This window comes from Epinephelus lanceolatus, chromosome 8 (genome assembly GCF_041903045.1).
Source record: "Epinephelus lanceolatus isolate andai-2023 chromosome 8, ASM4190304v1, whole genome shotgun sequence".
Lineage (NCBI taxonomy): Eukaryota > Metazoa > Chordata > Actinopteri > Perciformes > Serranidae > Epinephelus > Epinephelus lanceolatus.
In genome coordinates, this window is record NC_135741.1 from 23,999,037 (window position 1) to 24,011,515 (window position 12,479).

General features: G+C 41.9%; 2 protein-coding genes across 4 annotated transcripts; both read right to left on the reverse strand.

The window, feature by feature from the left end:
* Window positions 1–325: 325 nt before the first annotated feature.
* Window positions 326–7,768, reverse strand: ikzf4 (IKAROS family zinc finger 4). 3 transcript variants are annotated; one of them, XM_033627963.2, is made up of 8 exons: window positions 7,263–7,768; window positions 5,393–5,447; window positions 5,187–5,294; window positions 4,774–5,076; window positions 4,508–4,675; window positions 3,606–3,758; window positions 3,370–3,504; window positions 326–3,095 (listed from the first exon to the last, which is right to left on the reverse strand). In XM_033627963.2, exons 1-8 carry the CDS (start codon window positions 7,401–7,403, stop codon window positions 2,275–2,277), a joined length of 1,884 nt encoding a protein of 627 aa, XP_033483854.2. In that variant the 5' UTR covers window positions 7,404–7,768; the 3' UTR covers window positions 326–2,274. The 3 variants fall into 3 exon arrangements, with proteins under 3 accessions (XP_033483854.2, XP_033483856.1, XP_033483857.1); XM_033627965.2 differs by having other exon boundaries at window positions 7,226–7,378; XM_033627966.2 differs by lacking the exon at window positions 7,263–7,768 and adding an exon at window positions 5,566–6,677.
* A 131-nt stretch (window positions 7,769–7,899) lies between these two features.
* dnajc22 (DnaJ (Hsp40) homolog, subfamily C, member 22) lies at window positions 7,900–11,778 on the reverse strand. Its single transcript, XM_033627970.2, has 4 exons — window positions 11,646–11,778; window positions 10,527–11,136; window positions 10,123–10,415; window positions 7,900–8,307 (listed from the first exon to the last, which is right to left on the reverse strand). The coding sequence occupies exons 2-4, from the start codon at window positions 11,074–11,076 to the stop codon at window positions 8,131–8,133; spliced, it is 1,020 nt and encodes a 339-aa protein (XP_033483861.2). The 5' UTR covers window positions 11,077–11,136; window positions 11,646–11,778; the 3' UTR covers window positions 7,900–8,130.
* Window positions 11,779–12,479: the final 701 nt, after the last annotated feature.

The window sequence follows — 12,479 nt, forward strand, 5'->3', positions numbered from 1 at the left end:
TAGCTAAATATCCCATACATATTACAGGCAATTCTTTACACCCTAATATCTAACATGGACTGACAGACACAGCTGTATAAATCAAAATTAAATTCTTGGTTGCAGTTAGCACAGTTAAAGGAATAGTGTCTGATCTGTATATCTATGAAGTAATGTCCTCGCAAAGCCTCTATGATGCGTAATTTGAAATTTTTCTCAGATATCTAGTCTTCTCCTTTTTGCATTGTCACACAGGAGACTGAGAGAAGCTTAATGACAAACTCAATGTATTTCAAGTGAAGCACAAAGTTGTGGACGCCATCATAGTCGAACCACAGAAAATCACTTTTACAATAAACTCAACTTTATTGACAGTAAAAAGTTTTGAGAATATCGAGGGGCACGCATCTGTAACTGCAAGAACATCTCGGAAAGCAACATGACTTGTTGAAATAATGAGGCAGTTGTACATCTTTAACTTTGAGGTAAAGTGTTTTGTCATGTTACATCATTCACAAAATATCATATAACATTGAAAAGTCCACACGAGGAGACAAAAACCCATGCCTCATTTTCACTTCTTGAAATTACTTCACATTTTCAAAAAAAAGAAAAAAAAGAAAAAAGTAACAATTCAGGGAAAAAGCAGAAAATGACAAGCACACATGCTATATTCCATTCACACACATTTCTCTACTTATCAAACCAAGTGCATTTTTAGATTTACTTTTTTTCTCAAACAGTTTCAAGTATATTTTTGCCTGCGATCGAAGGAAATTAAGTTAAACTATGAAGCAGCAAACCCACAATAACAAGTAAGAATACTGAGTTTGGTCTCATTCATGTTCCCAATATTAACATTATCAGATAACTCACCATACTGTAGCAATAAGGTATTTGGGTGCTATAAAGAAGCAGGAGGTAACATTTCATGGACTTGAGGAATATGCTGGATAAGATTTGGAATATAGCTGATTAAATACACCAAGGCTGAAACAAACAACACTAAATAGATAATCACAAGTGATAACTCAACAGATCCAAACTGATTTGTTAATTAATCTTTTAAATAATTAATTTGTTAATCCACTTACATGATGCAAATTGTTTAAAATCCCAGCCTCGACTGCTGAGTGCAAAACCACAAAAGAATCGTCATAGTCGAACTGATATTTAATTCTCAGTCACACATTGCAGCAAACTTGAGTGTAGACCACAAAACCAGTGCAACGCTGTGGGATTCTGTAGAAGGCCGGCTCCATTTAAAAATACACTGGTGTTGCAAATTAGATGATTATTGTGAGTATTATGCGATTTATCAGTGCAGTAGAACAATCACAGAAAAAAAAAACAACTTGTAAAGCCATCAAGTGCTTCAGCAATGATGTTCATATATAAGCAGGGAACCTAAAAGTGCAATCCTGTATAGGTATAGCACCCCAGGCCATCTTAGTCAGGGTCTTACTGTACACTACGTGGCTCGTGGTCTGATCTGCACCAGTATTCTAAGGCTCACTTTAAAATCCAAAAACCTATTTTACATACGAGCCCTAAAGGCCCCTGAACGTTTTCAAGTTCTTTTCCCTTGTGACTTTGCTTTGTCCTGATAGTCTCGCCGTGCAGCTGCAAAATATTCTCTCCCCTCTGAGGTGACTTCACACATGCTGTAAACAATGTATTCCTACAGCAGCGTACAGCCGCTGTAGAAGTTAAGGCAATCCATTTCTGTGCTTCGTCTGTGACAAAAGCTGATCCCAAACCCAGAGGCACAAAGCTCTCAGTGCATATTAAGCTTACCTGACACACGACACAAAGTACCCTCCTCAACCACAAAAACAAAGCTCTTAGTGCATACCGAATAGAATTCTTAAAATGTACATGCCATGCTTTCCTTTAACTGCCTGTGCACATGAACTCTCAAAAGTGCTAACAAAATCACTTAGCAAAAGATGGCTAGTCAAGATTTTTGAGCACCAGATCCCCTCCAGTTTTTTTTTTTTTTTTTTTTTTTTTGTAGTTAAGAGGAAACCCCCAAAGAAGGCACTTTTGAAGCAGAACCAGTAGTTCTGCCAGATGATTTGATATGGGAGTGCAATCAATCATAGAATATAATTTGCCTCCTCTAAACTTTAAATGGTGCGGTGAAAAGATTCTTCACTCGCATCTGCTTTAGTTTGATAAATATTCTCACGTTAAAACCACAAATCCTTTTACTTACACTAGGGATTTAAAGCAACTGATCTGGTGCAGAACAAACAGGAGCCTACATCTTTAGAGAGCAGCGGTCACCTCTCCTCAGCCCACCTGATGCTCTCCGCGGCTGATGTGAGACGAGAACTCGTAGCGGTCCTGGCTGCGGTGGCCACAGATGTTGCACTCGAAGGGTTGGTGAAAGCCATGGCAACCCATGTGGATGGTGAACATGACATGGTCCAGGAAGAGGATGCGACAGTGCCGGCAGTGGAAGTTGCGCACAGGCCGGCCGTCCCTGTCTAACACCTGCACAGTCTCCATGGAAGAAAGGGGCGAGACAGGGCTCCTCTTTGCGATCATGGGGGGTACAGGACACGCTCTCTCCCACTCTGGGTCCGAGTCTTTGGCCTGGCTGGGGCTGGAAGTGGGATGGCTGCGGGGCAGTGCTGGGGTTTGATAGTGGAGGTGGTGGTTGTTGGAGGTACTTGTCGGGGCTGTAGCCCTTGTGCTCTGCTCTTCTGCTGTGCTCTCTGTGTCTGTAGAGTCGGGGCAGCCGTTGGGTGAGGTGGTGTGGCTATGGGCTGAGCGCTGGTCATCGCGGCCTTCACCTGCCTCCCGCCCAGCCAGGCCAAGAGACACCGCTGCCAGCCCACCTCCACCATGGGCTCGGGGGCCCTGAGGAGTCACGTTGCTTTTGATGGAGCCCATAACCGTGCGTAGCTCCGACAGGAAGGCAGGATGGAGCTGAGACAGTGCAGGCGGCTCATGGTTCTCCCCTTTAGCCCTGCTGCGTTGGAGATGTGAACCGGCCAAACCAGCAGAGTCTCCAGCAGGCTGAGAGCTCATGAGGTCTCCATCCTTCTCAGAGCCAGAGGACAATTCATAAGGTGCTTCAGGTAGGTCGAGGCTCATGTGCTTTTCACCTATTAAAAAAAAAAGACATATCAGTATTAAGCAAACATTAAGATGGAGGGTCCCCACATCTGGCCCATTGTCACAGAGCAACATCGACAAAGTGTCACCAAACTGGCAACAGCAAGTTGACATTTGGCTGACTGTACTTAATCAGCCCATTATCAAGCTAAAAATATATTGTTATTACCGTATAATTTAAATTAATAAATAAAGTGTGCATATGTAATAGGTTTTACATATATATATATTTACACATGGATTGTCTCATTAAAAAAAACTCACCCAGAAACTTCTGTGGCGTTGACCTCTTGCGTTTGGTGGTGATGCTGATAGCCAGTCTATCCACAAACTGGATTTTTTCACTGGATGGCTGCAGCACAGGTTTAGTAATTGCCTCCATATTTACTGACTCTTCACCTGCAAACAGTCATCAATATAACACACTTGCATTACTCGGTCTGTTTGCATTTACAGTCATGCAGCAACTTAGTGAGTTTCATGTGTGTTTGTTGTGTTACCCTGTGCTGTCTGTGCGTTGACTGTTGTCTGGTGGTCCAGACTCTTCAGGTAACTATGGCAGCGCTCTAGATGCTCGTCGAGTGTGCTTTGTTGTTTGTAGCTGCGACTACAGTAGCTACACTTGAACGGCTTTCCCACCGTTGGAGAAGAAGCTGCAATTGAGAGAAAAAATATTAAATTGATTTCTTCTGCGATGGACAAAATGACCAAAATGTCACTCTAGATGATGGATACTGTTGATCTAATGTAATTTGCTAGTCATGTAAACTACTATACTGGTGTTGTATATTAATATGTTTGTGGGAGGGGATTTTTATAAAGAATAAATTATTATTGGCTAGGTTTGAGAGAATGGATTTCCCCATTGATTGGCAATTCCTGAAATTTTTCTACGCTGCTCGCCAATGACGACAGAAAAATGCCCAGCCTTCCACCGCAACATTTCCTCTTACTAAGCCATCGGAGAGACTGACGTCAATTCGCTGAAATCCAGATTGAAAAGAATCTTTTCTTCGAAAATGAACCTCTTGAGACCCGCGGCCAAGACCTACTGTACCAAGACTGTAAAAGTCAACACCTGTTGAATGTGTGTTCACAATTTGAAGCGCCAACAGGATTTCCTGTTTTGCTCAAACTGTTAAATGTCATATTTTGTCATGTGTTTTACAGTAGATTCTGGTGAGAACCTACTTCCTCTGAGTTTCACAGAAGGGGGCCGTTCTAATGAATCCCCACTTCTGCCACTTACCGTTGATTCAAACATCATACCTCATCATAACAAGGAATAGTATTGTTATTTAACAACTGCATCCATCAGATTCAATAGCTGAATAAGCACATTTTTGAAAAATATATCAACAGTTAGATACTGTTGTATTACACTTAAAACACACTCACTTACCTGCATGTGTGCGTAAATGTCCAGCCAGGGCATCTCTCCGGCGACAAGCATAGTTGCAAACAGGACATTTGAAAGGCTTCTCTCCCGAATGCAACTTGATGTGGCGCAACAAGTTCCCCTTCTGGGTGAAGGAAGCTCCACACTGATTACACTGGAACGGCCTCTCACCTATGAGCATATGGATGAACAAAGAACTTCCTTTATTTAAAGACATTTAGTGTAATAAGTAAAACAATGTTGTCACTGCCTTGCTGGCTTGTTCTCACCTGTGTGGCTACGCTTGTGCACCATTAGCACGTTGGGTCCAATGCAGATCATCCCACACACTTCACACTGGAGCTTCCCATTGGGCAGCCGGATAGGTCCTGGTGAAGCAGCATTTGGACTGGCCATCTCATTGTAAACGCTCCCTCTGTCTCTTCCAGCCCCAGCGTACTCTGCGCTCCCTTCTTCCATGGGGTCCCCTCTGTCATCCCTCCTGCTATCGTCCCTCACAGCCTCTCTGTTCTCTGGCTGTGGAGCACCTGGTGACTCATCATCGCTGCACAGCTCAACCTTGATGGAGTTTGCTGTGTGGAGAGAGGGTGAGGCAAAAACACATTTGCTTTCATACATAATGTTAATGAAGAATTCTACACAGATAAAACAGGCACAATGAAACAAGGGAAGGATAACTGACCACTAAGGGATCGGTGTGGTGACGACTGCTGACTGTTTGGAGATCTTGCCGAAGGGCCCTGCAACCTGCCATAAAAATCCTGTTCGGTTGATGACTCTCCTCCATTACCTGAAACACAAATATGCCCATGTTATTAAAGTAAACATTAAAGTCTGGAGACTGCACACACAAATGTATAGTAGTTTCTTCCTTTTCAGGAAACTTACCTTGTGCATATGAGCGTCCATTGCAGTCATCAGCATTCATTCTCTCACCAGATGCCTACAGAAATATCATTTAAAAACACATTTCCAATTACTTTTCTCCCCACTCATAATAAAAATATCTTAGTCACATTAACACAAACACATTTGTCACTGACCATAGAAAATATACTTACCAGCTGTTTGTTGTGACAAGGATAAGGCTAGGAAACAGCTTTAAGCTCTCACTTCCAAGTGTCTAATAATAAGTTCACTCTAATAAACTAATTTAGTAAACCTGTGCTCTGCCCTGCTATTTCTGTATCATGTAGATTCTTCTGCAACATGGCCAGCAAATGAATATGAGAAGCCCTGCATTTATAGAAACCAAATGGCCAAGAGTGTTGGAGGAGGAGTTAAAACGCCTGGGGGTGGACAAAATAGCTGGAACACCTTACACTACTGATGTTATCTCAACAAAATTCAACACTGGTCCTCTGTGCTTTTTATATATATTTATAGAATATTTATATACACACATATTCTTTAAAATATTTGTGTTCATAATGATCCTGCCTATGTTTTGCTTTTATTTGTATAGATTTGTTATCCTTGTTCCCAGCTGTCATGTCTATTTATGTACACATAGTACTTCCCCAATAAAATTGATTCTGATGTATTAAGATGTTGACATCAAACTTTATTTAATCCCAAGGGGGAAATTTAACTTTAGAGAAAGAACATGAGGATGACCAGAGAGGTAGAGAGGAAATAATGCAGAAGAAAAAAATCCAAGCTATAAAGCTATATGTAGGCCTAGTACGTTACCTTAATTATTAGCAGTTTTCTGATAATCTAAATGTATATGATATATACATTGATAATATATACAGTTATAATATTTTATAAATTCATAATCTGGCAATGTTGAATTTTGATGAGGTTAAGTTCGTGGGTTATATTTATTTGCTGTTATTATTTATTGTTTCTGTTTTTTTGTCCACCCCCTCTGTATACGTGCAATAGGCCAATAATATTTCACTGTAGGTGACATGGTGCAGCAGACTGTTAAGTGCAAAGAGGTATGCAGACTACACCAATTTCCAACACGGGCGGTGCTAAGTTAACAGACAGATAACATGTTGATTCCATGTGAGCAGAGTTAAGGTGATTCCCCATTTAATGTCATGTTTATAGAGAAAAGAGAGACACAATAATACCCAGATGTACAATGCTGCACCTTTTGCTCAAATGGATGACAACAACAATGGACAGAGGAGACTGTGGAGCGAGCTGGGGGGGGGGGGGGGGGGGGGGGGGGGGGGCGGAGACAACACATCGCAGGGAAAATTAATATCCTGGCATTGGCCGCGCATGGGGAGCAACAGGCGCTGATGCAGCCGGGAGACGCGCCAGTCACACCAGGGCACGGCGATTAAAAAAAAAAAAAAAGAGAGGGGGACGCGCACCAGCGCCGACCCTTTCCTGGGCGACTGACTGTGCAGTAAAACATATTGCGTTACATTTTCAAATAACTATCATGCTTCTCCATGTATGCGCGGCTACTAGTTTTAGCTGCTCGGTGCTGCTTTGGTCCGTTATGACACCAGTCAGCTCATGGACGGTCGAGACAGCGGCGAGACACCACGGCAATTTGTTGCAGGAGTTGCCACAGTCCAAATTGTCCGCATGAACGCAGCTGTCATCCGACATCGAGCACGTCAAACTGGCCACGGCTATACAATGTTTCTCATGAGCCGTTGCTATGGCACCCGACCACACGACAAATGGCATTCACCCTACCAACTACTCAAAAACATGCCGTACTCCCAAATTAAAACCGATGGATGGTCTTACCAAGCGCCGCGGTGAAGTCCACAAGCCTCCTCCTTACCTGGCGACCGATCGGTGTTTTCCCTTTTAATTGTCTGGATAGCTGTTTGTTTTCCCAAGCGACGACAGCATCTCCGGGATTTTTTTTTTTTTTTTTTTTTTTTTTTTTTACCTGGGAATCCCAAAGAACTTCCGGGCCCATGCTGGGATACAGACCGAATAATTGTACAACAGAGCTCTTGATTCAGTGATTGTCGAATGCATCGATGCATGTCAGCTGCGGGTACAGGTGGCAAAAATGTGATGAAATATATGCCATGAGGACAACTAACAGGCTCAACACAAGGTTATTATAGGCTGCTGCGCATTCATGTTGTTTGGTGAAATACTGGAGAACAAGATGGACAGTAAGTATGCTGCATTTAGTAAAATTATTCAGTGGAAAAAAAAATCATAACTGTGTATGATAAAGGCCTCTTCCGGAAATGCAAGTGGAAAATGAAGTAGGCGGGTTATTTTCCAATTTCTATCTATCTCTCTTTGGCGTCTGTTTACCCGTATTACATGATTATAACATCATTAAATATATTTTTATTGTATTAATATTTTGTGTTCATGCTGTGAAATTAAATGTCATGCACATGGTGGTGTTAGTTTGGTATTTTGTAGCAGGCAAACATATTAAAAGACAAGTAAAATTGTGAGGAAATAGTTTATGGCGGTAGTACACATTCAGCACCACTATGTGGCAGCAAAGTGCTGTTTGAGACCAACTCCAAGTAACCAATCAGACATCCGTGAAATGCTATGAGAGTCTCTGTGCATGCAACACTGAAGAATAGAAACACAGTGACTGACAAACAATGCCATCAAGAGTCTCACTTTGCCCTTGTAACCATTCAGGCCACTCAGAGAGAAATGAAGGGCAACTATTTGAATCGATGAGGTCTGTACCGTCGCAGAAGGACCTCATAAGCCTCATTGATCTTCAGAAACATTGCTTCAGCATCCTTGCCGGGATTGTGGTCCGGATGCCATGTCTTGGCCAGCTCCCTATAGCTGTGGGTTATGTCTTCAAGAGAGGCCTCTACTTCTAATGACAATACCTGCAACATAGATATATCCAGATACAAAGAAGAGATTATGACGATGCCAGAGAAATGACTTAACTCACTGAAAGTGTTCACACTGATGCACTGTATATCCCTTATGGTATAACTATATTAAAGCGTAACTTCATAATTTTCAGCCTATTATCCTGTGTCTTTTTGTCTAAGTGATGAAAGGGGAACATAAGTTTTGAAACTGGTCCAGTATTGAGTGACAGTGCTGCAGTCCGCAGCGGTGAAACAGGCTGCAATGTAACCATATGGGGCAATTGTGCTTTGTCAGTGTAAATCCAATAAAAGGACTTGTTTTGCCACTGACAGGCTCAGATTGTTGTTATAAGTGTCTGACAACATTATGGAAAAGAGAGAGATCAATCTTTTTGTTAAAGAGTAAAATCCTTTTTGTTTAACCACAAACAGCCTAAACATCGCTATGGCCAAACCCACCAGACTCCATTGAAATAAACAGTAATTTTGCCATCATAAAACAAGCATTTTAGTGGATGTAAATCATGGTGCATAATTGACCCTTTGCAAGGTTCCGCCCCTGGACGCTGACTGGCCAATCATAACATAGCATGGGGCCGGCTCAGACCAGGGTCCAACAACAACATAGCTGTGCGCCACTGACTCTAATGCAGTCGTTTCAGATTTCCTTCATTTTCAGGCTGGTTTTGTGGATTTAGACTGTACAGGAACCAGTGAAGCTTTGCTGATATTCAACCAGCTGTCTGTCATTGCACTGTGCACAGATGAACATTGTTTGACTTCCCCCGGAGAACCCTGCCCGTCCGGCGGTGGAGGTCCGGGTGCTGACAGTGGCACAGGGGTGAAGCCAAACACTGTTCATCTGCACACACTGTGATGTCACACAGCTGGTTCAATATCAGCAAAGTTTCCCTTTATATTCATTGTCTTCTGTGGCCATCAGCAGTGATGTGGTGGTTCACTTTTACACTGTGATCTGTAGTGACATCCTGGATATATCCTTCAAACACAGACTGTAGACCCCTCTATCTGCTTCTCTCTGGAATCACTGTTTCATTTTTCCAAAAATATGAAATAATAATATGATACGTAAGGTCAGTAGCCTCCAGTTGTTTAGCTGCTGCCAGCTGCAGTGCTCTCACTCAATACTGAACCAGTTTCAAAAATTATTGCTCCCATTTGTCACGTAAGCCTAGTTCAGACCAAAGATTCGATACAAAACAAGTTGAAACTTGCAACTACTTGCAACATGCTAATGTGCAACGTTCTGAAAACCTGCCAGTTTTCGATTAATCAGTCAGTGAGTATGTATGTGTGACATGCACACATACAGCCAGCAGATACCCAACATCTGACATCAATACACTGTGAGCACTGAGACTGACATATGTGTCAACAGCCACAGAGATGTAAATGAGACAGACTTGGCGTCGACGGTGACGGACAGCTGTTGTCAGAGAATGCTCCAGCAAGTGAACACACCGTCTGCTGCAATTTTTTTAGTGACTTGCCCAGAGGACTTTGCTACAAGGCTGTTAAAACAGGTGACGTGCCTTACGTTCTAAACCTAGCCACTGGCAATTTAACAAGTTGAGTCGCAGGTGACATCATCAGCTAACCTTTGTGAAGCAGTGACCGGCAAGTTCACAGTGTTGCAATTTTTGTCTGCAACTTTCTAAAATGGTTTCATCTCGTTGTGAGTCTTTGGTCTGAACTTGGCCTTACACACAAAAAGACAGGAAAATAGGGTCCGAGTTGACAATACCAAAGTTAGCCTTTAACTCGTCCCTTATACAGCATTTCCAGAGTTATGCGCTTGCTCACCTGCAGCGCCTCTCTTTCTCTCTCAGTATACTCTTTGAGCAGTATTTCCAGCACCTTCCTCCAAGCGTCTTCGTAGTACCCCCCTCCAGTAAGAACACACAAGACCCGATATGGAATTAAAAGAATGTACTCTAACACATTTCTGAGCCAAGGGAGAAACCAGAAAATATCCAGCAGTGCTGCTACACAGTCAGACAGGTAATACAGTGTGGCTGTGGTGTTATGGAAAATACAGTAACCCAGTGGAGCAGAGAAGGCCAGCCAGGCCAGGCCGAGCTTGTAAAGCCGTGGACCTGCACAAGAGAAGAACATTTTAGTGGACCTTAAAAATTCAGAGAGAGGCAATGTTATTAAGCCGTGAAATGAAATCAAATAATGTTGATGTATTTGTTAGATCATCTCACCCAGTTTCTGTGTGCTCCCAGGTGTCCGTGGAGGTTTGACCCTTCGGTATTGTGCAGCAGTGACACTGGCAGCAAGGCTTATAGGGAGAGGTGATAAGGTGCTACCATAGAATATTGGGGAGGTTATGAGACAAGTAGTCAATGTTTTTTGGAGATCAGAAGTCTGCTGACCAATACAGGACACCAGATGCACCCCTGCACCCACACATAAAGGCAGGACGATCAAGTAGAAGAAACTGAGGGAGTTCAGTCCAATCAGAGCCACCGTGCCAAAGTAGATTCCAACACACACCTGCCCAATGAATCTGACAGGGCTTACAGGTGGAAGGCCTGAGGTGGGAGGTGTTTTTCTCTCTTTGTCTCCGTCTCGATTGGCTTCATTAACATATGCAGGAATACGTATGACCTCTCTGACCCAGCCAAACCCAAATCCTCCCAGGGTTAGCATCCATAGCAGAGCATGGCTGTCTCTTCCTAAGTATAAATGGTGAAGGCCCAAAGGACCACCTGCTGCCCACAGGGCGTAGGCTACTATGACACTTTTTACCATCCTTTGGCCTCGGTGGATCAGTCCCTGCACAGGTGAAGGTTAGTCATCCTTCATGAGTACCTGCATTGAATTAAGGGAAAAGTTTAGTCTTACCTCCTCTCATTTTTTGTTAAGATATATTGACTACTAAAGGCTGCATTACCAGTTTTACATGATCTATTTTACTTATTTCATTACAAGTCAGTGTTACACATTTCTGTGTGTTTCCCCTCATCAGCGTGCTGCTGTGTCTTGGCAAAGGGATTTTTAATCTCAGCAATCCACATCCCTGGTTAAATAATATATTATATAAGGGGGATTTATCTTAGTTCATGATGGGCATTGTCATTGTAAGCCATTACGTGATCCAAAACAAGTTCTGACAGTCAGTGCTATCACATGTAGTTTTTTAAGGAGAAAACATACCACATGTGTACAAGAACTCAGACACTGAGATCATAAGCACCAGTCTTTCTCTATAAATCAATTCAGTCAATCCAAAGGTTATATCAGACTAACTGTTCAATATATTTACCTTTTAAAATACATTTAAGAATAAAATACATCTAAAGAAAAACTAGGTTACTTACTGAGCCCATGATTTCAAATCCTTATCCCGATAAATCCTTTCTCGTCCTTTCTTTAGGCCTAGTTGAAGTTGCATGTTGTTGCAACAGTTGGACTTTGGATCATGACAATGATATTACACTGTGGCCTCATCAGTGTTTCAGTCGCTTGATCATCTGAACTGATAAGGTGAGGGAAATGTCTGAGAGGGACATTTGTGAGCAATAGGACACTGGTTTAATGCTGTAGAGTACCTTAAGCTCTTCTATAAACCTCTTAAAAATGAATGCATTGCAAACAGAGCTATACACAAATAAAGAATATTAAACCCTAAATAAAAGCCTTATACTAAATTCCCTGTGTGCAAGAACAATGACAAAAAATATAGAAATCCTAACATATGCTTTACTTACTGTACGTAAAAGATACAATACCACAATGTAAAAATATCACTCTACAAGTAAAACTAAAATTTTACTTGACAGTACATAAGTAGGCTATGACGAAAGTCTACTGAGAGAATGACCTGTGTCAGTGTATGTCTGAGGTTGGATTACTCTTACTGATGCAAAAGAACCATTTCATCTGGTGGTCATTGAGCTAATTTAAACTATTGTTGGGTAATTTAATTTGCTGTAAGAGTGTGTCATATTTTATATGCTCACTGTCGGTTTTAAAAATCTTAATGTACAATTTAACAAGTAATTATGTCTGTCATATATATGTAGTTGAGTAAAAGATACAATGATTCCCTCTGAAATCAACTCAAAAAAGTAGGTTAAAAGTACCTCAGAATTGAACTTAATCACAGTTATAGAGGTACTTTAGAAAAAAATGTTGTAAAAAAGAAAAGGTTG